Raw genomic sequence first — 23,645 nt, forward strand, 5'->3', positions numbered from 1 at the left:
AACAATCTCGAAGTAGGTATCATCATTCTCATTTTACAAATAAGGAAATGAACCCGAGAGGTTAATGTGTCCAAGTAAAGAGGCTGTGAGGGATTTAAGGTGTGAAGAAACTAAACATAAAATGTGATAAACTAAATCATGTGGATCTCGCCCTAAAAAAAAATTGAATAGCTTCCCAGTGTGCTTAGATTAAAATCCAAATTCCTTGCCATGAACTTTTTGCAAAGTTCTATGAGATCTGGTTTCTGTTCGTCCCTCCAATTTCTCTGTACCACTCTTCCTCAATGGAACTTGACTCCAGTTACCCTGGCCTTCTTTCTATTCTCTCAATGTGCCAAACAACCCTTTTCTCTCCTTCAGGCACAGGTTTCCTCTATCTAGAACACTCTTCCCTAGATCTTTGAAAGGCTGTCTCCTTCTCAGTATTCAAGTCTTAGCTCAAATATCATTTCATCAGAGTGAATCTGACTAACCTACATTCAACAGACACTTTTCATTATCGGAGATTATTTTGTTAATTTATTAACTATTATCTTCTGTCCCCACTAGAATGTAAGCTTCCTGAGAAGGATCTTAGCTGTTGTTCACCAAAGTGTCCCTAAAAGTCCAGAAGAGTGGCCGACATAAGACAGTCTCTGTAAGTACTTTGGGAAAGAAAACATAAAAAAACGACTATCTCTAAGACGACAAAACTCGCGAGTCTCTCACCAAAGCCAGGCTCCGCCTCCCTGAACTACTTCCGTCACGACCTCGAGGGAGGCGGTCGGGTTCCTCTGCGCAGGCGCTTTTGGACGCGGGGCTTTCTGGGTAAAGATGGATGGGCACGATCTCTTTCGCCGGCTTGGCGCGGGGGCCAAATTCGACGTGAAGCGCTTCTCGTCAGACGCAGCCCGATTTCAGGTACTGTGCGCAGGGGTACGTAATGGTCTACAGGGCCGAGTAACCAGAAAGAGCAGGAGCCCGAGAATGAGCCGGCAGTTTGGGGAGCCGGTGCACCCGGAGACCCGGTGGCCTGTCTCTGACCATTCTTGGGGACTTTTCTCTCCTCTTGCGTTCATCTTACCGCGTACCAGTTCAAGTCCCGCTTTCTGAATGAACTCTTTTTCCGATTCTTCTGTAGATTTAGTTCGGTCTGGCAAGGAAATGCTCTTTTTTCCCCATCTTAGCTCATTCAAGGCAAAGTTGGAATCCTTCTGTTAAAGGGAACATTTTCTCCGAATTGGGTGGAAAGGAATTTTGAAAACAGAAACAACTAAAAATGAAGAGTACAGATTCTTTCACTGTAGACTATCCAGATTTGACTTGATATGCATATAGTTTTAGTGGACATGGTTCTTATTGTCCCAACCCCACGCGTGTTAAGTAACCAATGAGAAGAGTGGCTCAGAAGTAAGGGCTGTTACATAGGTAAGTGGTGAGTGATAAAAATCGGGAAAAGTCAGTTGGGGCCCGATTGTGAAAAACCTTGAATGTCAACATTTGCTATTGGGATTAAATAGTGTCAACAGTGGACAACGACGAAAAGGTTTTTGAGTGACATGTATGTTTCTTCTTTCTCTGACTGGCACTATAAAACCCAAAACCAAACCCGTTGCCTTTGAGTCGATTCCGACTCATCGCGACCGTATAGGACAGAACTGACCCATAAGGTTTCCAAGGAGCTGCTGGTGGATTCGAACTGCTGACTTTTTGATTAGCAGAGAAGCTCTTAACCACTACGCTACCAGGGCTCCGACTGGAAGTATAACAGGGTTAAACGTTTGAATTTTGCAGACTGATTATCTGGATCCAAATTCTAGGTCTGCCAATTAATTACTAGTTTGTAGACTTTGGTCGGGATACTTAATCTCTATACTTCAATTTTCTTATATGTAATAATGCTATTTGCTTCGTTGGGTTGTTGTAAGGATGAAATAATTTCATGTATAAACATGCTTGGAAATAAGCCTGACATAGTTACGAGTCGGAATCAACTCAACAGCAACGAGTTTTAGTTACATAAGTAACATACGTTATGATTATTATTTTACGAGGTCAGAAAAGATATCTTCTTGGATTCCATTTGCCCAAACACACTTATCAACTCAAATATTTGGTGAAGAGATTTTTTTTTTTAAAAAGGGAAGTCACTGGACTCATGTCTTTCTTACTGCCAATCTTGCTTGGATGAAAGCAATGCCATCTCTTAGGAGATTTCATTTTAAATTTTTTGGCTTTTAGCTAGGAAAAAGGAAACGTGACTTTAATTCTTCAGAGGTGCTTCAGGGACTGGACTTTTTTGGAAACAAGAAGTCTGTCCCAGGTAAGTATGGAGCATCCAGAACACATCAAGAACTCCAAGATGAAGAGAAACAAGAAGAAAAGCTAATTGAAAGGAAGAGGAAACAGAACAAGAAAAAGAGAAAGATGATGACTTCAGGTTAGTGCTTGGTTTCTGTTATGCTTTTTCTCTGTAATTTTTTTCAATTACAAAAGTAATACAAGCTTATGGCTACAGGCAGACAGTATGTCAGTTGATGGCATTCAAGTTGTTTCCAGGTGTTTGCCATTAAAAATACTGCTGCAGTAAACTTGTACACAAATGTTCATAGCAACTTTGTTTGTCATAGCCAAATGTCCTTCAGCAGGTGAATGGATAAACCGATGGTTATATACTCATGTAGTGGAATACTGCCTAGCAAAACATAAAAGGTTAAGAGCTGTTGATACAAGGAACAACACGGATGGATCTCAAAATAACTATGCCCAGTGAAAGAAGCCAGACCAAGACTATTACATATTATATGATTCCATTTATATCAAATTCCAGAAAAACCAAGCTAATCTACTGTGACAGAAAGCAGATCAGTGGTTGCCTAGGGACGGATTGATGGGTCACGTGTGGTAATGGTTTAATGGGTCACAACTCATTATATACTTTAAATACATGCAGTTTATTGTATATCAATTACACTTCACTGAGGTTGAAAAATAATTAAAAATAAATTCCAGTAGAGCTAGTCTTTGCTCGTTATTCTTCTTAGACTTTATTAGGTTATTTTCATAATTTGTTTTTCCTATAAACTTTAAAGTTAGAAACCCACTTACCAAAACAATCCTGTCACTACTTTTAATTGAACTGGTCCTGTTTATAGGAGAATCACTGTCTTTATAATATTGAGTATTCCTAAGTATTGCATTGCATTTGTTGCTGTTGTAAGTGAATTCTTTCATATTTATTTTCTAGCTGGTTGTTGTTTGGATACAGAAAAGCTGGCTACCTTGATTCTCTATTTAAATAGCCTTTCAGTTAACTCCCTTGTGGTTTCCAAGTGTACAGTCATATCATTTACATTATAAGGTAGCTGAAACAACCAAGAAAGGAAGATGAGCTTCAGAGCTCTGACTATAGCAACACGGAACTTGCCTCTCCTTTTCTAATTTTTATACTTCCTATTGCTTTTTCTTCTATTACCATCAGCTAGTACTTTTGTTTAGTGTGAAGGTAGTAACCTCTTTGCTGTACCCAAGAATATCACACTTAAAATCTTTTAATTTTTAAAAATTTATTTAGAAATTACATCTCCAGAAGAAGGAACTACTATACACTGGATGTCATCTGTGGAAGCAAAGATTGAAGATAAAAAAGTTAAAGGAGAAAATAAACTAACTTCAGGAAAGATGGAACAACTCAGAAAGGAAAAGGTTAGAAAAATGTCTTAAGCCCAAAAAGTATATGCTTTTTAGACCTAGTCACTTTTTCACTGGATATAGGTTATTCTGTTGATAAAAGTGAATATAGTTTGCTAAGGTGGAAGATTAATTACATTTGATTGGACATTATTTTAGTGGAAACTTGAAGCAAAGTAGATGTGGGCTGTGGCTGAACATTTTAAAGTTTGAAATTCTCAGATATAGTTGTGTATTTCTTGATGTGCTCGTTTCAAGATTGGTAGTGTGTTTAGAACTCAATTTTTTAAAAATTGTTTATCCTTGTGGAGTGCCAGATTTTGGCCTGGGGCTGTTCTCCTCAATCCACTTTTGATAAACATAAAATTTAGTCCCCTTTCTCTATGTTCAGTTCACTGGTCCTCTGACAGGGATTAGAGCGTTAGAATTCTTAAGAAACCTTTTTATAACTTGGGGAAAGGGTAAGTAGAATACAGAAGAAACAACAAGTATACTGTTGTCATTTATGCTGTTTACCTACATGTTGCTGATGGAGAAGTGTGTTCAGCTCACTTCAGAGATTATTATGGCAGTGCTTCAGTAACCCAGAATCCAGAATGTGGTCATCTCTAGACTAGAAAATGAGGAAACAAACCAGATCAATACCACTAGACTCCACTTCTGACACTCACTTTTAATATACAGTTGCATATTAATATACAGTTGTAAAGTTTTAGGGTCAGTCATCAAAAAGCATCTATACTTGCATGCTTAGTCTCATATGAAGAAAATAGATAGGTTCAATGCCTGTCTTCTGACAATTTATATAAGATTAAAATTATGAGTATGACACATTAATATGAATAACATCACTCATCGCTGAATACACATCTTCAGCAAAATTTTACTTGTGTGTGATATTAATGATACTGTTCGATAATTTCCATATTGTTTTGGATCACATTAATATCACACACGAGTAAAATTTTGCTGAAAATCATTCAAAAGCTGTTGCAGCAGTACATCGACGGGGAACTGCCAGTTCAAGCCAGATTCAGAAGAGGATGTGGAACGAGGGATATCATTGCTGATGCCAGATGGATCTTGGCTGAAAGCAGAGAATACCAGAAAGATGGTTACCTGTGTTTTATTAACTATGCAAAGGTATTCGACTGTGTGTATCATAACAAATTATGGATAACATTGCAAAGAATGGGAATTTCAGAACACTTAATTGTGCTCATGCAGAACCTGTACATAGACCAAGAAGCAGTTGTTCAAACAGAACAAGGGTATACTGTGTGGTTTAGAGTCAGGAAAGTTGTGTGTCAGGGTTGTATCCTTTCACCGTACTTACTCAGTCTGTATGCTGAGCAAATAATCCAGAAGCTGGAGTATATGAAGAAGAATATGGCATCAGGATTGGAGGAAGACTCATTAACAACCTGTGCTATTCAGATGACACAGCCTTGCTGGCTGAAAGTGAAGAGGACCTGAAGTGCTTACTTCAGTATGGATTGCACCTCAGCATAAAGAAAACAAAAATCCTCACAACTGGACCAGTAAAGCAACATCATGATAAATGGAGAAAAGATTGAAGTTGTCAAGGATTTCATTTTATTTGGATCCACAGTCAAGACCCATGGAAGCAGCAGTCAAGAAATCAAATGAAGTATTGCTTTGGGCAAATCTACTGCAAAAGACCTCCCTAAAGTGTTAAAAAGCAAAGATGTCACTTTGAGGACTAAGGTGTACCTGACCCAAGCCATGGTATTTTTAATCGCCTCATATACATGCAAAAACTGGACAATGAATAAGGAAGACCGAAGAAGAACTGATGTTTTGAATTATGGTACTGGCGAGGAATATTGAATATACCATGGACTGTCGGAAGAATGAACAAATCTGTCTTGGAAGAAGTACAGCCAGAATGCTCCTTAGAAGCGAGGATGGCGAGACTTTGTCTCACATACTTTGGACATGTTATCAGGAGGGACCAGTCCCTGGAGAAGGACATCATGCTTGGTAGAGTACAGGGTCAGCAAAAAAGAGGAGGACCCTCAAAAAGATGGATTGACACGGTGGCTGCAACATTGGGCTCAAGCATAACAATGATTGTGAGGATGGCGCAGGACTGGGCAGTGTTTCATTCTGTTGTACATAGGGTCAGTAAGAGTTGAAACTGACTAAATGGCACCTGAAAACAACAACATGGCCGAAACTGTTGGCCATCAAGTCAGTTCTGACTCATTATTAGGTGCCATCCTCACAATTGTTACTATGCTTGAGCCCATCTCGATGAGGGTCTTCCTCTTTTTCGCTGACCCTCTACTTTACCAAGCGTGATGTCCTTCTCCGGGGACTGGTCCCTCCTGATGACATGTCCAAAGTACATGAGACGTGTACTACTGTTTCATGAGAAACTATTTGTTCTGTCAGCCTTCACCTGAAGTACAATAAAATAAAAAAAAAAAAAAAAAAAAAAGTACATGAGACGAAGTCTTGCCGTCCTCGCTTCCAAGGAACACTCTGGCTGTATTTCTTCCAAGACAGACTTGTTCGTTCTTCTGGCAGTCCGTGGCGTATTCAGTATCCTTCACCAACACCATAATTCAAAGGCATCGCCCAACTTATAGCAAGCTTATAGGACTGAGTTGAACTGCTCCATAGAGGTTGCAAGGCTGTAAATCTTTACGGAAGCAGAGTACCACATCTGTTTCCTGTGGAGCCGCTGGTGGGTCTGAACCACTGACCTTTCAGGTAGCAGCCGAATGCTTAACCACTGTGCTACCAGCACTCCTTTTTTACTCATGTCATTGACACTTTAATATGAAGAAAGTGTGGATAGATAGATTTCATTGTTATGAAAGTCTTCTGTCTATGAAACAGCATAATTAATATCTGTAATTTTTTATGGAAGATTAAAGGAATCTTTCTTAAAAAAGGGAAAGGTTAATAATATCTGTAATCTTTTAGGACTTGGAATTTAACCAAAAATTTCCATATGCTACTGAGTTTATCCCAGAAACTATTATTATTACTTGATAACATCCGACAATGTGTTTGGCTGATATCCACGGTGGCCCCTTTGCTTCACTTTTCAGATAAACTTCTTCCGGAATAAACACAAAATTCATGTCCAAGGAACTGATCTTCCTGACCCAATTGCCACATTTCAGCAACTTGACCAGGAATATAAAATCAATTCTCGACTGCTTCAGAATATTCTAGACTCAGGCTTCCAGGTGCCTACGGCAATCCAAATGCAGGCCATTCCAGTTATGCTGCATGTGAGTATGCAGGTCTAGAATGCCTCTAACATTCCTTTCTCTGTGTTTGCTCACTCTCTTCCCTCTCTCCTTGAAATTCTGTTTCTACATAATCTCCCTTGTTGAAATCTTTCACTTGCTTTTAAGGCCCATCTCAAATGCTCGTGCCTATATGTCTTAGTTATCTAGTGCTGCTGTAACAGAAATACCACAGGTGGATAGCTTTAACAAACAGAAATTTTCTCATGGTTTAGGAGGCTGGAAGTCCAAATTCGGTGCCATCTCTATCTAGGTGAAGGCTTCCTCTCTCTCTTGGCTCTGGAGGAAGGTCCTCGTCTCTTCTGAGCTTCTACTGCTGGGCAATTCGCATGAGCTTGGCAGCCTCCCCTCTCCTCCCTGCTAGTTTGCATTTAATCTCTTTTATATCTCAAGAGAGACTGACTCAAGATACACTCTACACTAATCCTGCTAATTAACATAACAAAGACAGCCCACTCCCAAATGGGATTATAACTATGAGCAGAGAGGTTGGGGTTTACAGCAACATTTTTGGGGGACACAATTCAATCCATAACACTTTATAAAACTTGTCTTGATCCCTACAACTAGATACGATCTTTTCCCTTTTACTAACACCTTTCCCCTGAACCCCTTATTCTCCATGGTATTTAGTGTTGGTTTTTTTTTCCCTTGATGTTTATCTTACACTTTAAATTACCATGTATTTGCACCAATTATGTTTGTCTTTTTCATTTTACTAAAGTGCAAACTGTCTGAGAATGGGGACTATGTTCTGCTTATTCACTTTGGATTTAGCTTATAATGAATACCCAGGAACTGTTTCAGAAATAGAGATTTTTTCTAAAATTTTCGTACATACCTGATTTAGGTTTTTTCCCAATATTTTTTATTATTGAAATACAGTTTACATCCAATACAATGCATAGGTTTTAAGTGCACAGTTCAGTGAGTTTCAATAATGTAATCGGCACCCAAGTGAAGATATATAACATTCCTATGATTCCAGAAAATTCTCTTGGGACCCTTTTCGTTTAGTTCTCACCTCACCCAAAGAGGTGCCCAGAGACAACCACTGTTGTGATTTCTGTCACCAAATATTAGTTTTGCTGCTTCTAGAATTTCATGGACTTTTAAATGGAATCATACATTATTCACTCTTTTGTTTCTCTCTTCTTTTGCTCTGCATGTTTTTGAGGTTCGTCCATGTTGCATATATTAGTAGTTTTCTACTTTTTAATTGCTGAAACTTTTCCATTATAAGAATATATCACAATTTGTTTATCCATTAACCTACTGATGGATATATGGGTTAACTTAGATTTTTGGAAATTAATTTTTTTAAAGAGAAACTTGGTAGGAATGAGAAGTTTTTCTCCCACATAACCGAGATGGTCTTGAGTTCTGATAGCCAAAGGATATGAGATACCTTTTCATCCATACTAGTCTTTTATTGTGTGTGTGTGCTTTAGGTGAAGGTTTAAAGAGCAAATTAGTTTCCCATTCACTAGTTTATACACAAATTGTTCCATGACGTTGGTTGCAACCCCCACAGTGTGTCAGCACTCTCCCCTTTTATCACCCTGAGGTCCCCATTTCTATGTGTCCAGTTTTCCTGCCCCTTCCTTCCTTCCCACCTTTGCTTTTAGGTATGCATTGCCTTTTGGTCTCATGGAGATGATTGTTCTAAGGGGCGCTTTTCTCAGGTGTTATTGTTTTTTTATAGGCCTGTCTATTATTTAGCTGAAAGGTGATCTCTGGGAATGGCTTCAGTTCCAAGTTAGAAGAATGTCTAAGGGCCATATTAGTCCTTTTCATTCTTCAGGAACTGAAACAAGAATACATTTGTATATTTGAATGATGTTGTTGACTCACAGTATAGTAAGTTTGCTTTTAATTTGCATTTAAGATTGTTTCTGTCCTGACTTTAGCTTAAAGCTTTAAAAATCTCAGTGACTAGAGAAGGGAGGGTGTTGACATGTTGTGGGTTTGTTAACCAATGTCATAAAACAAAATGCATACTAACTGTGTAATGAGAAACTGTTTGTTCTGTAAACCTTCACCACAATTAAAAAAAAAAAACTCAGTGACTATTTGTAGATTGTCACTTTATAAATGAGTCTGTCGTAGCCACTTTTGTGTATGTGTGTGTGTGTTGAGGGGGTAGATATGTATCTAACAAAACATTTGCCATTTCGACATAACTTCATGTGTACAGTTCAGTGACATTAATTATGTTCATGTTGTTCAGTCATCACCTGTTCCCAAGTTTTTCCATTGCCCTTAACAGAAGCTCTGTGTCCCCTACTCAATGACCCCCTCTTTCCCCCTCCTCTCGCCTGCTTTTGGTAACCAGTAATAAACTTTTGTCTGTATACACTTGCCTATTCTAGGCATTTCATATAAGTAGGATTATATAATATTTGTCCTTTTGTGACTTTCACTCAGTGCGATATTTTCAAGGTTCATCCATGTTGTAGCATGTATCAGGACACAGCCACTTTTTCTGTCTTACTTTTAGCCATTCTATATTAAAACCTTTCCTAGGGATTGAGCAGTACAAATATTAGGACAAAAAGTCGATTTTGTAATTTTGCTTTGATGAGAGTTTAGTGGGAGAGACAAATTAAAATGAATGTGTATACAGCTGGACTAAACCAAAGTTAAGAAGTTTCCTGAATACAGTCAAACACTTTGAGGGACAGAGTAGCAGGGGAGGGGCCTGGGGACCATGCTTTCAGCGGATATCTAGGTCAATTGGCATAACAAAGCTTATTAAGAAAACGTTCTGCATCCTACTTTGGTGAGTGGCATCTGGGGTCTTAAAAGCTTGCAAGCAGTCATCTAAGATGCATCAATTGGTCCCAACCACCTGGGGTAAAGGAGAATGAAGAACACCAAAGACACAAGGAAAGTATTAGCCCAAGAGACATAAAGGACCACATAAACCAGAGACTTCATCAGCCTGAGACCAGAAGAACTAGATGGTGCCCGGATACCACCAATGATCGCCCTGACAGGGAACAACAGAGAGTCCCTGATGGAGCAGGAGAAAGGTGGGGTGCAGAACTCAAATTCTAGTAAGAAGACCAGACTTAATGGTCTGACTGAGACTGGAGGAACCCCGGAAAGCATGGCCCCTGGATTCTCTGTCAGCCCAGAACTAAAACAATTTCCAAGGCCAACTCTTCAGACAGGGATTGGACTGGACTGTGGGACATAAAGTGATACTCGTGAGGAGTGTGCCTCTTAGGTAGATACAAGAGACTAAACGGGTGGCTTCTGTCCAGAGGTGAGATGGGAAGGCAGAGAGGGTTAGGAGCTGGTTGAATGGACATGGGGAATCGGGTGGAAAGGAGGAGTGTGCTGTCACAGTATGGGGAGAACAATTAGGGTCATATAACAATGTATGTATAAATTTTTGTATGGGAAAAAAAATGAATGTATACAGTAGAATTTGTGTATAGTCTTTGGATTTCAGTTATCTATGTTCTTTACCCAGTTTAGGTAGTACAAACGGACTTAAGTGTCAGTACCCAGAAACTTCTTGGGGTGGTGGTGGCAGGGGTGGGAGATGTTAGAAAAGCTGTTGTGGGATAAGTTAAAAAAGCAGACGGGGACTTGAATGATTGGATTCATTATAATTTTGTTATTTCTGTGGCTGGTAGCATTATTTAACTAGGCTCTGAAACATTTAAGCACTTTTCCTCATACTTAGTGTACTGTATGCTTTTAGGGTCGTGAACTTCTGGCTTCTGCTCCTACTGGATCTGGAAAGACTCTGGCTTTTAGCATTCCCATTTTAATGCAGCTGAAACAACCTACAAATAAAGGCTTCAGGGCCCTGATAATATCACCAACACGAGAACTTGCCAGCCAGGTACAACTTGTAGCTTTTGAAGAGAATGTGTTTGGTGTTTGATTCAGTGATCTTTCGAATAAAAAGGTCTCAAATGAGCAGGGTTTGTATCTCTGGCATGATCAAATATTCTGTACAGAGCATACTACTGCTCTGTATATTTTATTGCATATGGGCAAGTCTCTTAAGCCTTTCTGTAATTTTCTAAAAGATGATGATTTTAACATTTAGAGTTCTTGGTAACTGCTTTAAGATCCTTAAAGTTGAAAGGCTACTGTAAAATATATGGTCCCTATCTAAAATTTATTTTTCTCCCCTAGAAAGATGAAACCTCAGTTTTTGAGAAAGTAAAACTACATAGTGATTTCCTCCACCCTCCCAGTATGCTTGAGTAATACAAAATATATGCCAAGAAGTGTGATATAGTTTTGTAATTTTGCTGTATTCTAACATGAATATATAATAGATTAGAAAAATGTTGGTTTTGTCTCTTGGAACTAGTTTACTAGGCTGAAAGAAACTACTGAATCTTACTAGGCATTGAAGTTTTGAAAAGCTGAGATTCCAGGTTAATCTACAGAATACTGCAGGTTTAATTTCAGATATTCATGGGTCAGTAATTAGTTTTGTTAATAATGCAAAAAGACTGCAGATCTTATCCAAGTATCTTAGCAGCTAATGCTTATTATTATTTTCTGTTTTAGATTCACCGAGAGTTATTAAAAATCTCTGAGGGCACAGGATTCAGGATACACCTGATTCATAAAGCAGCAGTGGCAGCCAAAAAATTTGGACCTAAATCATCTAAGAGGTTTGGTAAGGGATTCATTCTTGGACATGTAAAGGGATTTGGAAATTACAAGTATCCTAACAGCCAACTAAGAATTGTTAAGTGTAGTCCTGTAGATAATTGGTTTGATTTTTCGAGAAGCTGAAAGAGACTCCCTCCCCCTTCCTCTCCTACCCAGTAACTCTATAAATATAGACTAGTGGTTTCTTTTTGTTTTTTGTGCTTTAGGTGAAAGTTTACAGAGCAAATTAGTTTCTCATTCAAAAATAGATACATAGATTGTTTCGAGACATTGATTGCAATCCCCGCATTGTGTCAGCACTCTCCCCCTTTCCCTTTCCACCCCGGGTTCCCCGGTTCCATTCATCCAGTTTTCCTGTCCCTTCCTGCCTTCTCGGCTTTGGTTTTGGGCAGATGTTGCCCATTTGGTTTCATATACTTGATTGAGCTAAGAAGCATGTTCCTCACGTGTGTTACTGTTTGTTTTATAGGCCTACCTAGTCAGAAAGGTGAACTTCAGGAGTGGCTTCAGCCCTGAGTTAGCAGGGTGTCTGGGGGCCATAGTCTCAGGTGTTCTTGGCCAGTCTCTGTCAGACCAGTAAGTCTGGTCTTTCTTGTGAATTTGATCTTTTGTTCTACATTTTTCTCCCACTCTTTCCGGGACCCTATGTTATAATCCCAGTCAGAGCTGTTGCTATTGGTAGCTGGGCACCATCTAGTTCTTCTGGTCTCGGGGTTGTTTAGGCTGTGGTTCATGTGGTCTTGTAGTCTTTTGGACTAATCGCTCCCTTGAGTCTTTAGTTTTTTTCACTCTCCTTTGCTCTGGACTAGAAGAGACTGATAGTTGTATCTTAGATGGCCACTTGCAAGCTTTTAAAACCCTTGATGTTATTCACCAAAGTAGGATGTAGAACATTGTCTTTAAGAACTATGTTGTGCCAGTTGATGTAGATGTCCCCCGAGTCTATGGTCCTTTGCCTTCGAGCCTGGGAACTTAATCCCACGAGGTGTTTAGTTATGTCTAAGAAGTTTCCCTGACTGCCACTTGTGTGCTCTGTTGTCTGCACTAATATATGAGGAGCATCTATGATCATGTATTTAGGAATTTCCACCACCAAACCTGTATCTGCTGGTAGGTGTGCACCTTTACCCTCTCCCTCACCTCTTGGCATATCTATCTCTCTCTGTGTATCCATTTGTAGATTATTCTTTGTTAATACTGTTGTTGCAGGATTGTCTATGCTATAGTAGTTACCATGGTTGTCCTTTATTCCTGTATTCCAGAGGCATCTTTGGCTTCCTTGCCGCCCTGGAGACATTTGGCAATATCTGGAAACATTTTAAATTGTCACTGGAGAAGAAAGCTAATCGCATACACTGAGTAGAGGCTAGAGATGCTGTTAAACATCCTGCAATGCACAAGACAGCCCACCACAAAAGAGAGTTATTTTGCCCAAAATGACAATAGTGCTGAAGTTGAGAAGCCCTGCTTTATACCAGTGATTTTAAAGTTGCCCTGTGGAACCCTAGGAAATATTCTGCCAAAGGATGGCTTACATCCCCACCCTTACATCATCCAGAGAATGTGCTTTTACCTGTCTTTTATTTTGAACTTCTAAGTAAAACTTCATTTAAAGAAAGGGTTTTCCTGCCCCCCCCCCGCCAAAAAAAAAATTTAAAAAACTGTTGGCTTATAATGTTCTTGCTCCTTAGAAGTTGAGAAGGGCTATAGCAGTTTTTGCTATAATGAATTAAAAAGATACGTATATTAACTTGGATCCCTGGTGGCATAGTGGTTAAGAGTTTGGCTGCTAACCCAAAGGTCGGCAGTTTGAATCCACCAGCCACTCCTTGGAAATCCTATGGGGCAGGTCTACTCTGTCGTATAGGGTCACTATGAGTCAGAATTGACTTGACAGCAGCGGGTTTGGTTTTGTTGGTTTGGTATATTAGCTTACTAATAAGGAAGAATTTTGTTGTTGGCTAGTGAGTAGAACCACTCCCTCCCCTCCCCACCTCAAGTTATTAACTGAAATTCAAGGAGGATGAAGTCCTGAGGTCGAGAGGCCTGATGCTTGTTTTTATGATTTTTACCATTTATTTTTCCTATAGATGTTCTTGTGACTACTCCAAATCGACTGATTTATTTATTAAAGCAGGATCCTCCAGGAATAGACCTAACAAGGTACAGATAATATTTTCATGTCCTTTATGTGTGTTTTTCATTTGATTATATATTTGGTCCTCAATTGCTTGTATTATTATCTTTTGGAGCTTTCTATATGCCAACTTTTAGTCAGCGTTGGTGCTCAGAATGATAGTTTTCATTAAATCCATAGAAAAATAACTAGTCTGAAGAAGGAGCCCTGGTGATGAGTGGTGAAGCATTTGGCTGCTAACCAAAGGTTGGCAGTTCGAATCCACCGGCTGCTCCTTGGAAACCCTGTGGGGCACTTACGCTCTTTCCTGTAGGGGTCACTATGAGTCAGAATCGACTCAACGGCAACAGGTTTGGTTTTGGTCTGAAGAAGGTTACATATTTTTATAAGCAGTTACTGCAGAATTCTCTAGACCTTTTTACATCTCAGTAATGGCAGTGGAGTTCATTAGGTTTATGTGAATCTCTTTTATTGCTGATTGGAACCTCGTATCTTTGAGGTTTACCTTTCTCCTGCTTATTTTTCTTGTACTTCTTTCTGTTATGATAAAACAGATCTGAGAGCAGCATCATGGTCTGACTTCCTCACATGTTCCCATAGTTTAATGACGTTTCTTGGATCTTCCAGTTCAATATCCACAAGTTGTTCTGTTATTTCTTAGTGTTGAGTGGCTCATAGTAGATGAATCCGACAAACTGTTTGAAGATGGTAAAACTGGGTTCAGAGACCAGCTGGCTTCCATTTTCTTGGCCTGCACATCCCATAAGGTCAGAAGAGCTATGTTCAGTGCAACTTTTGCATACGATGTTGAACAGTGGTGCAAACTCAACCTGGACAATGTCATTACTGTATCCATTGGAGCAAGGTAATTCTTCTTCCACGTTATCCCACTGCTTTTTTCTTTAAATACAAGTCAGTTTCTTAGACTCAAGGTGATAGTTATTTGGCCTGAGATTAAGGGAGAGAATTTTACTGATAGAATTGTATTCTTTTAAGTCAAGATTGATTAGGGATTTTGTTTTAAAATAATCCTAAGGGAGTTCTCAAAGTATCATATTAGTATTCCTGTCATCATACTTTTAGATGGTCTCTCCTACCCACAGAGTATGACGTGAGCCTTGTGGCCATCCAGAGGAGTTAGCTTCTTGATGCCTCAACTAGGACCACAGAGAAGGGAGCTGATATTACTGATTACTTGGTTTATGATTCTTTTGAAAAATTATTTTGGGGAGCATTTTATGCTAAATGAATACTCAATGGTAGAGAAGTGGTTAAGGAAATTATGATGTAGCATATTATGCAACCCATGAAGTGATAAACATGAAGGTTACAGCTATGAAAAAGTACTTGTAATACCATGTTAAGTTACAAAGAAGCCAACGGGGATGGTAAAGGATGCCCTTATCTACTTAAAACTCCTTTGTATAAAAAGAAGGCATAAAAAACTCATCAGAAACATTATTTAAAGGCAGACAACAGAATGTGAAAAATATTTGCAACAGCATAGTATACTGCAGCATCCTATAGAGCATTAGTAAAGTCTTAATGTACCTCATCCCCAGTTGTCTATAAATTAACTTTTGCTAGTCATTAAGTTTAGCTGTATGTAACCTTAAAAATGTTCTCATTACTTTACCCAATAATTTTACCTTTAGAAATTTTTTGTAAGTAATTAGAAACACATGAATATTTATGACTGGGATATACCAAAATGTCAAACTTTATTCTAAAATGGTGAGATTATGGACAATTTATTTTATTCTTTATATGTTTCTATACTTTTCAGATTTTCTACAGGCGACATTTTACTTTTATAATTAAAATATTTAAAACTAACAATTTTGTCTTCAAGTTAAAGTATAAATAATTAAATACTTATATTGACAGTGGGAAAATTGATTTTGTTGAGGTTGTATGTACATTTTAATTTATTTAGAGTTCGGGGGAGAAAAGGAAAAATTGGCTCTTGCAAACTAAGATATGTTTTGTTTTCAGGAATTCTGCAGTAGAGACTGTAGAACAAGAACTTCTCTTTGTTGGGTCTGAGACTGGAAAACTTCTGGCCATGAGAGAACTTGTTAAAAAGGTATATCTGGTGACAAAGTGACAAAAGGTCACTAAGCCTTATATCACTGGTAGGAGGCTGAGCACTATTCCTGTATCATATTTAGTAATCCAGTGTTAAATTGTTAAGAAGCACATTGGAACTCTTGTCCCAAGGAGGAGAGGCTCACCTCTCAGAATATGGTTAATGTCCAGGTAAGCTACGAAAAGAACTCCCTGATGCCCTGAAAGCCTCATTTTTCTACATCTGCCTATGTATCTGCCCTGTAAGTCCCCCATCCTGCCTCTGATTTCTTATAGAGGAACTGAAGCATTATAAAATGAGTGCTCTGAGTGGGGCTTTCTGTTTTTATCCCTTCAGTAAGTATTGAGCAGAAAAACCAAACCCACTGCCATCGAGTCAATTCCAACTCATAGCAACCTTAGTCATAGTTAAATAGTTAAGTACTGAGGGTGAGGGGGAGTAATAAGAGAAATATAAATCCTAAGCCTTTCCCCTTGAACTTAATCTTATTTATGAGGTAAAATAAATAAACTTGTGTAAGATAGTTTATGATAAAGCACCTTAAAAGGCTATAGAGTTTTTTCTTAAGCATCCATGTGGTCGTAATGCAGACAGGGTGAGCTGAACTGGTTGGGGAAAGCCTTATGGAGAAAGTGCTATAATCTAAGCCTTAAAGGGTTTGTAGGACCAAAAAGTGGAGAGGAAAAGTATTGAAGAGTAGCAGCTTAAGTCTAAGAGGTGGAAGGGAACATGATGTATTTGGAGACTGATGAAGAGATTACTTGGGAAAAGAGTGTATGGTGGGGAATTAAAGATGATCGAGGTTTGGGTCAAGTTAAGAGAGACGGACATTTTTTTTCCTTTCCATTTTATATATTTTGTTGTTGTTGAGTACATAGCAAAACATACACTAAAACAGTTTCTGCATGTACCATTTAGTGACATTGATTACATTCTTTGAGTTATGCAACTATTTTCACCCCCCTTTTCTGAGTTGTTCCTCCCTCATTAACGTAAACTCACTGCCCCCAAGGTTCCCATCTTGTCTTTCAGGTTGCTGTTAATTTGATCCCATATAGATAGCTCTTAAAAGAGCATAATGCTCAAAGCAGATCTTTTTTATTTGTTAAGCTAATGTTTGGTTTTAAGATGACTTCAGGAGATATTTTTGGTTCAAGGTTCAAAGATTATTTGAGGGAAATAGTTTAAGGGGTTCATCCACCTACCATGGCTCCAGACAGTCTAGAGTCCATGAGAATTTGAAATTCTGTTCCGTATTTTCCCCCTTTTGATCAGGATTCCTCTATAGAATCTTTGATCAAAATGTTCACTACTGGACAGTTTTTGAGGAACATGGCCACATAATTTTTAAGGAAAATTAGTTAAGTAATGGTATGTAGGATGAATTGTAATGGAAAGAGACTGGAAGCAAGGACACCAATTAGTGAGCTGTTAAAGGCAGAGATGCGAGCCCTGGTGGCGCAGTGGTTAAGCGTTTGGCTGCTAACCAAAACGTTGACAGTTCGAATCCACCAGCTGCCCCTTGGAAGCCCTATGGGGCGGTTCTACTCTGTCCTGTAGGGCCGCTGTGAGTTGGAATCGACTCGACAGTGATGGGTTTGGTTTGGTTTGGTTTGGTTTTGGGCACAGATGAGAAGAAGTAAAGAAGGGTGACAGCCTTGGTGAGGGAGCAGGATAAATAGTTGGAGAATGAAACGTGAGGTGTCTACAAGTATCTGATGATTACAGAAGCAGTAAGCTTTAGCTGTTAAGAGCGTGGACTGTGGAGCCAGACTGCCTGGATTGGAATTCTAGCTCCACCACTTACTGTGTGATTTTGGGGAACTACTAAACCTCTCTGTTCTACAGTTCCCTCACCTGTAAAATTAGGATAATAATACTATCTACCTCATAGGATTGTTTTAGTATTAATAAATGAGTCAATAAAAATATAGTACCAACAATAAATAGTGCCTGGCACATAGTAAATGCTATACAAGTGTTAGTTTTATTAATATTCTTAAGGTTTGGCACTATGAAATTTAACATTTTCACAGATACTCACATGGAAATGTATACACCTGGGATTATTTTTAGCCTTGTATGAGCTTTAGGAAGGCGCCCTGGTGGTGCAGTGGTTGGTTAAGCACTTAGCTAGTAACTGAAAGGTCAGTGGTTTGAACCCACCAGCTGCTCCACAGGAGGAAGATGTGACAGTCTGCCTCCATAAAAATTTACAACTTTAGAAACCCTATGGGGCACTTCTGCTCTGTCCTGTGGGGTCACTATAAGTCGGAATTGACTTGACAGCAACAGGTTGGTTTGGTATGAGCTTTAGGTCTGTGAACCCTCTGAAATTATATCTAAGGTTTTGTGTGAACATGTGGTTGTCTTATTAGAAAGCTTCTAGCTGCCATCAGATTCTGAAAAGGGTATGTGAACCAATATAAAAAGGTTAAGAAGTCCTCACATGGATAGTTGAAAATTTAAAAAGCTGGTTTGAGTGAGAGGTGGGCTTTGATGATTTAAATGTAAAAATCATTTGCTTAGAGCTGGTAGTTAAGATTTTATTTAACTCAGTATGATAAAAATTATATAAGAGAACTAAGAACCAAGAACTAAGCTTTGGGGAATACCACAATTAGGAGAAAGAGAAGAAAGAAGTCAGCAGTTATTACATTAAGCAGAACAAAAAAGTTCTGGGGCACAGAAGCCAAGGTATAAGGAGTGGACATTCATTATTACTGTAGAAAGTTGAAGAGGAATTAATTAAACAAGATTATTGGGATTAGCAAAATGGAGACTACAGTTCATGTTGACTGATGAGAACAAATAGCCATTGTAGAGAATGGCTGAGGAAGTTGGAGGGAGATTGAGACTACTAGTTCAAGAAATTTGGCAGTGAAAAATACACTAAACTGAATTAGCTTCTTTCATGAACTAAAATTATATTATGAAATACTGAGCAATTGTAGTCTTGGTTTTGGGTTATGTGTGCTGATTTTTGCCTTCTTTCTTTTAGGGTTTCAACCCACCTGTTCTTGTTTTTGTGCAGTCCATTGAAAGGGCTAAAGAACTTTTTCATGAGCTCATATATGAAGGTATTAATGTGGACGTTATTCATGCAGAGAGAACACAGCTACAGGTAAAGTCAAATATGTGCTTTTAAAATCATGAAGAACTACTAAATTTAAAAATATTGACATAAAATTTATGAATTACTTGCTTCCCATTCCTAGAATGGTACTAAAACATTTAATATATGTTCTGTTAACTAGAGAGATAACACCGTGCACAGCTTCAGAGCAGGGAAGATCTGGGTTCTTATTTGTACAGCCTTGCTGGCAAGAGGGATTGATTTTAAAGGTGTGAACTTGGTGATTAACTATGACTTTCCAACCAGCTCAGTGGAATATATCCACAGGATAGGTGAGTTGTCTTTTATTTTCCTTTTGCCATCCACCCATCTATCTTAGCATCTCTTCTATTAACTTCAAACTTGCTCATTTTTTTAGTGCTGTGAAAATGTAGTGACTTTTATGTGTCCATTTAGAGGATCCTTTCCCCCAAAAATGTTTTTTTATGGTCTGATTTCTTTTAGGTCGAACTGGAAGAGCAGGGCATAAAGGAAAAGCTGTTACATTTTTCACTGAAGATGATAAACCATTATTAAGAAGGTAAATTAGGAAAAATAGCTTGGAATTAAGTTGGCAGAATTGTTCATTATTCTTAAATGTGTACTAACAGATAATTTCATCAATTCCAAAATGGCTGTGTCCCAAATTCTGTTATAGTATTGGTCAACCAACTCTTAGCCATGAGAAAAGGGAAACTGATCAAAGGGCCTTGTTTTTGGCCTTCCATAATTAAAATTTGGAAATATTCATAATGGAATGTTCATTATTAAGTTTCAAACTCAAATGGTTCTCCCGATAGCCATCATTTGATATTACTCGTAGTGTAATATTAAGGTTTTTGAATTAGTACGTAAGTTTAATATTAACTGCCTGGGTATATTTAGCTCTGTTAACATTATCTTTTTTTAAATTTTTATTATTGTACTTTAGATGAAGGTTTACAGAACAAACTAGCTTCTCATTAAACAGTACACATATTGTTTTGTGACATCAGTTACCAACCCTGCAACATGTCAACACTCTCCCTTCTCAACCTTGGGTTCCGTTACCAGCTTTCCTGTCCCCTCCTGCCTTCTAGTCCTTGTCCCTGGACTGTTGTGCCCCTTTAGTCTCGTTTTGTTTTATGGGCCTGTCTAATCTTTGGCTGAAGGGTGAACCTTGGGAGTGACTTCATTACTGAGCTAAAAGGGTGTCTGGGGGCCATACTCTGGAGTTTCTCCAGTCTCTGTCAAGCCAGTATGTCTGGTCTTTTTTTGTGAGTTAGAATTTTGTTCTACATTTTTCTCCAGCTCTGTCCAGGACCCTCTATTGTGATCCCTGTCAGAGCAGTCAGTGGTGGTAGCCTGGTCAACATTATCTTAACATGGTGCATGCTTCCCATTCTCTCAGTAATCCAATGCGGTCACATCTGGAGATAATTGATAATTTATCAGAACACTTTACCTTTTGGGGGATTTTAGTTTCTCTTATATTGTACAGAGGGTTTAAGTACATAAATATCAGCTTGACATGATACAAATTTTATGTTTTGGGGGTTCTTTTTCAGTATTGCCAATGTTATACAGCAAGCTGGATGTCCTGTACCAGAATACATAAAAGGTTTCAAAAAACTACTAAGGTACAACCTTGAATCTACCTGGAGCTGCTCTTTCTCTGCATGTACATTCTTGCTTCCACATTTCCTCTCACACATTGTAGTTTTAACAATCATACTACTTTTAGAGCATTTTAAGATAAAAAAACTTTGCTTTTAAGCATTTGTGAGCACTATATGTTCTGTTAGTTTTTTTTCATCTTTGAAATTTCAAATGTTCTGATTTTTTTAAGAAATTATTCAGTGTGCTTAAAATGTGCTTACAATTTATTTTAGTTCGTAAATATAATGGTAAAAAGCAGTTAATTGGCCAGAATCAAACTCTAATGCTTGTTGACATAGGACATAAAGTTGACACAGGCTGTATTTTAATCAGAATTAGTGTAGAGTCTTTTAGATTTTTTGTTTTTAATTGATTGAATTTATCATCCCTTTGGATTAGCTCTAAATGCTAATAGGTAATCTGTTAATATGGATACAGCCCCTGCTTTAAACCAATAAGTGCTTTAAAAAAATGAATTTTATGATCAAGAATCAAAACTAGTTTTAGTGTTAGCTCTTCTAAATTGTTGCACTTAATTCTTCCCTCTCTTACTTTCAGCAAACAAAAGAAAAAAATGATTAAGAAACCATTGGAAAGGGAGAGTATTAGCACAACTCCAAAATATTTCTTAGAAAAAGCTAAGGATAAACGGTAAGTACATGGTGAGAAGTAGCTGCTGTTTGACTCCATCATATAGTTATGGTAAGCATTATTTTTCCTTAGGGTAAATTTTTAGAAGTGGAATTGATAGGTCTGCAGTTCCTTATATAATGTGATAAAAGTAATATATCTCAGATTGCCTGTGATTTAGGAACTTGGATGATTCAATCTTGGAATTTTTCTGTATCTGAATATTAATAATCTATTTTTTCCATCTTTAAAAATATGATTTCACTTTACTGTCAGGTAGAATTGATAGTGCCCACCATCTTCACACAGCCTGCATCAGGGTATACCTCTGAGGCCAGTAGTTACAACTGTTGACTTAAATTGATTGTTTTTGAAGCTCCATATTCTGGGTAGGATTTCAGGATGATTTTAGTCTTATGCTGAAGAATGTTGTAACACCTCTAAAGAGTATTACTTGGGTAACTTTGTTGTAGCTTAACTGAATCGTATTAGGGTTTTAAAACGTAGATTTTTAGCATGCACACAGGACTACCTTTTTACCCATTACTGCTAGGAAGTAGGTTAGTTAAGAGTAGGTTTACGTATTCTGAACAGCTCTATTCTTTTCACTATTTAATGAAAATGGCACTGTTCAAATTATACCAGTACCTGGTAATACATGCTCTGATAGAATTGCTTGATTATAATAATTTCTTTGGCGTGTGCGTGTGTGTTTTTTCCCCCGAGAGTACCGTCGGTGACCTAGGATACTACAGTTATAAAATATGGTTAATGCTTTCTTTCTGTTACCTTATATCTGTTATGTGGAAGTCATTAGAAAAACTGTTCTCATCAACAAGTAGGTATCTACTGAATACCTATTATCTTGCCAGGTACTTGGTGGTGGTAGGAAATACCAAAAAAGGATAAAATGAGACTCCTTCTGTCAAGTTATGGAAAGGATACTAGTATACATCAAATAGAAAACAAATTTTAAATAAAAGTTTAGAGAAGGAAAAGATCAGTATGCTTTGGTGTAGTTACAGGTTTCAAGGAGATAGAACTTGAACCTAAGTCTTACAGGGTTAGGGAAGATTCAGGCATGCAAAGGGACCAAGGTGAACAAAGGCATGAAAACTGGAATATACTTATATTTCATAAGTGGAACAAGAGTCTTACTGACATTTTGTATTGACTATGGGGAATAAAGTACAATTAGAGTATACAGGGTGCCCTAAAGTTTTACTGCAGCTTTAAACTTTAATGACTCGGGGAAAATAAATGCTACAAACTTACAAAAAATATCATTTGAAAAATTAATCATTTTAATTTCATTTGTACTTATTTAGTTATGTGAATTCCTTTTTTTTTTATTTCCTTTTTGTAGTTCTCTTCACTAGTGTATAGAAATCCAACTGATTTTTGTATGTTTATCTTGTATCCTGATACTCTGCTGAATATTTCTATTAATTCCAGTAGTCTTCTCGTGAAATCTTTCGGGTTTTCTACATATAGTATCATATCATCCACAAATAGGGACAGTTTTACTTGTTCCTTACCAATTTGGATGCCCTTTCTTTTTCTTGCCTTATTGCTGTAGCTAGGACTTCCATGTTAAATAGGAGCGGTGATAAAAGGGCATCCTTGTCTTGTTCCGGTTCTCAAGGGGAAAGATTTCAGCCTCTCTCCATTAAAAATAATGTTGGCTGTCGGTTTTATTATGTTGATGAATTTCCCTCCTGTACCTATTTTATTGAGAGTTTTTATCAGGAATGGGTGTTGGACCTTGGGGAATACCTCTTCAGTGTTGATTGAGATGATCATGTGATTCTTTCATTTATGTGCTGGATTATGTTGCTTGATTTTCTGATGTTGAACCATCCTTACATACCTGGTATGAATCCCACTTGGTCGTGGTGTATTATTTTTTTGATATGATATTGGATTCTGTTGGCTAGAATTTTGTTGAGAGTTTTTGCATCTCTGTTCATGAGAGATATTGGTCTGTAATTTTCTTTTTTTGTGGTGTCTTTGCCTGGTTTTGGTATCAGGGTTATGCTGGCTTCATAGAATGAATTTGGAAGTATCCCTTCTGTTTCTATGTTGTGAAATAGTTTGAACAGTACTGGTATAAGCACTTCTGAATGTTTGGTAGAATTCTCCAGTAAAACCATCTGGCCAGGGCTTTTTTTTGTTGAGAGTTTATTACCTTTTCAGTCTCTTCTCGTTATGGGTCTGTTCAGATTTTCAACTTCAGTTTGTGTTAGTTTGCATAGGTAGTGTGTTTCTAGAAATTTTTCCATTTCCTGTAGGTTTTCATATTTGCTGTAGTTTTTTATAATACTCTGTTATGATCCTTTTTGTTTCAGTTGGGTCTGTTGTAATGTCCCCCATTTCATTTATTTGGGTTATTTGCATCCTCTCCTGTTTTTCTTTTGTCAGTCTGGCCAG

At 38.0% G+C, this 23,645-nt stretch overlaps 1 protein-coding gene across 5 annotated transcripts in view; it reads left to right on the forward strand.

Annotated features, from left to right (window-relative positions):
• Nucleotides 1-145: 145 nt before the first annotated feature.
• The window catches only part of DDX52 (DExD-box helicase 52), a 26,945-nt gene continuing 3,445 nt past the window's right edge, over nucleotides 146-23,645 (forward strand). For 2 of the 5 annotated variants that reach the window (XM_023732653.1, XM_004378090.3), the window contains exons 1-14: nucleotides 146-900; nucleotides 2,221-2,419; nucleotides 3,554-3,684; nucleotides 6,753-6,938; nucleotides 10,672-10,815; nucleotides 11,499-11,610; nucleotides 13,697-13,769; nucleotides 14,405-14,608; nucleotides 15,739-15,829; nucleotides 18,834-18,956; nucleotides 19,090-19,240; nucleotides 19,413-19,488; nucleotides 20,495-20,566; nucleotides 21,144-21,236. In XM_023732653.1, the coding sequence (XP_023588421.1) occupies nucleotides 814-900; nucleotides 2,221-2,419; nucleotides 3,554-3,684; nucleotides 6,753-6,938; nucleotides 10,672-10,815; nucleotides 11,499-11,610; nucleotides 13,697-13,769; nucleotides 14,405-14,608; nucleotides 15,739-15,829; nucleotides 18,834-18,956; nucleotides 19,090-19,240; nucleotides 19,413-19,488; nucleotides 20,495-20,566; nucleotides 21,144-21,236 (1,742 nt within the window). In that variant the 5' untranslated portion in view covers nucleotides 146-813. Of the gene's footprint in view, nucleotides 901-2,220; nucleotides 2,420-3,553; nucleotides 3,685-6,752; nucleotides 6,939-10,671; nucleotides 10,816-11,498; nucleotides 11,611-13,696; nucleotides 13,770-14,404; nucleotides 14,609-15,738; nucleotides 15,830-18,833; nucleotides 18,957-19,089; nucleotides 19,241-19,412; nucleotides 19,489-20,494; nucleotides 20,567-21,143; nucleotides 21,288-23,645 lie in introns of all 5 variants that reach the window. The other 3 variants (XM_023732654.1, XM_023732656.1, XM_023732655.1) reach the window with 3 other exon arrangements.

This window comes from Trichechus manatus, unplaced genomic scaffold (assembly GCF_000243295.1).
Source record: "Trichechus manatus latirostris isolate Lorelei unplaced genomic scaffold, TriManLat1.0 scaffold00054, whole genome shotgun sequence".
Classification (NCBI taxonomy): domain Eukaryota; kingdom Metazoa; phylum Chordata; class Mammalia; order Sirenia; family Trichechidae; genus Trichechus; species Trichechus manatus.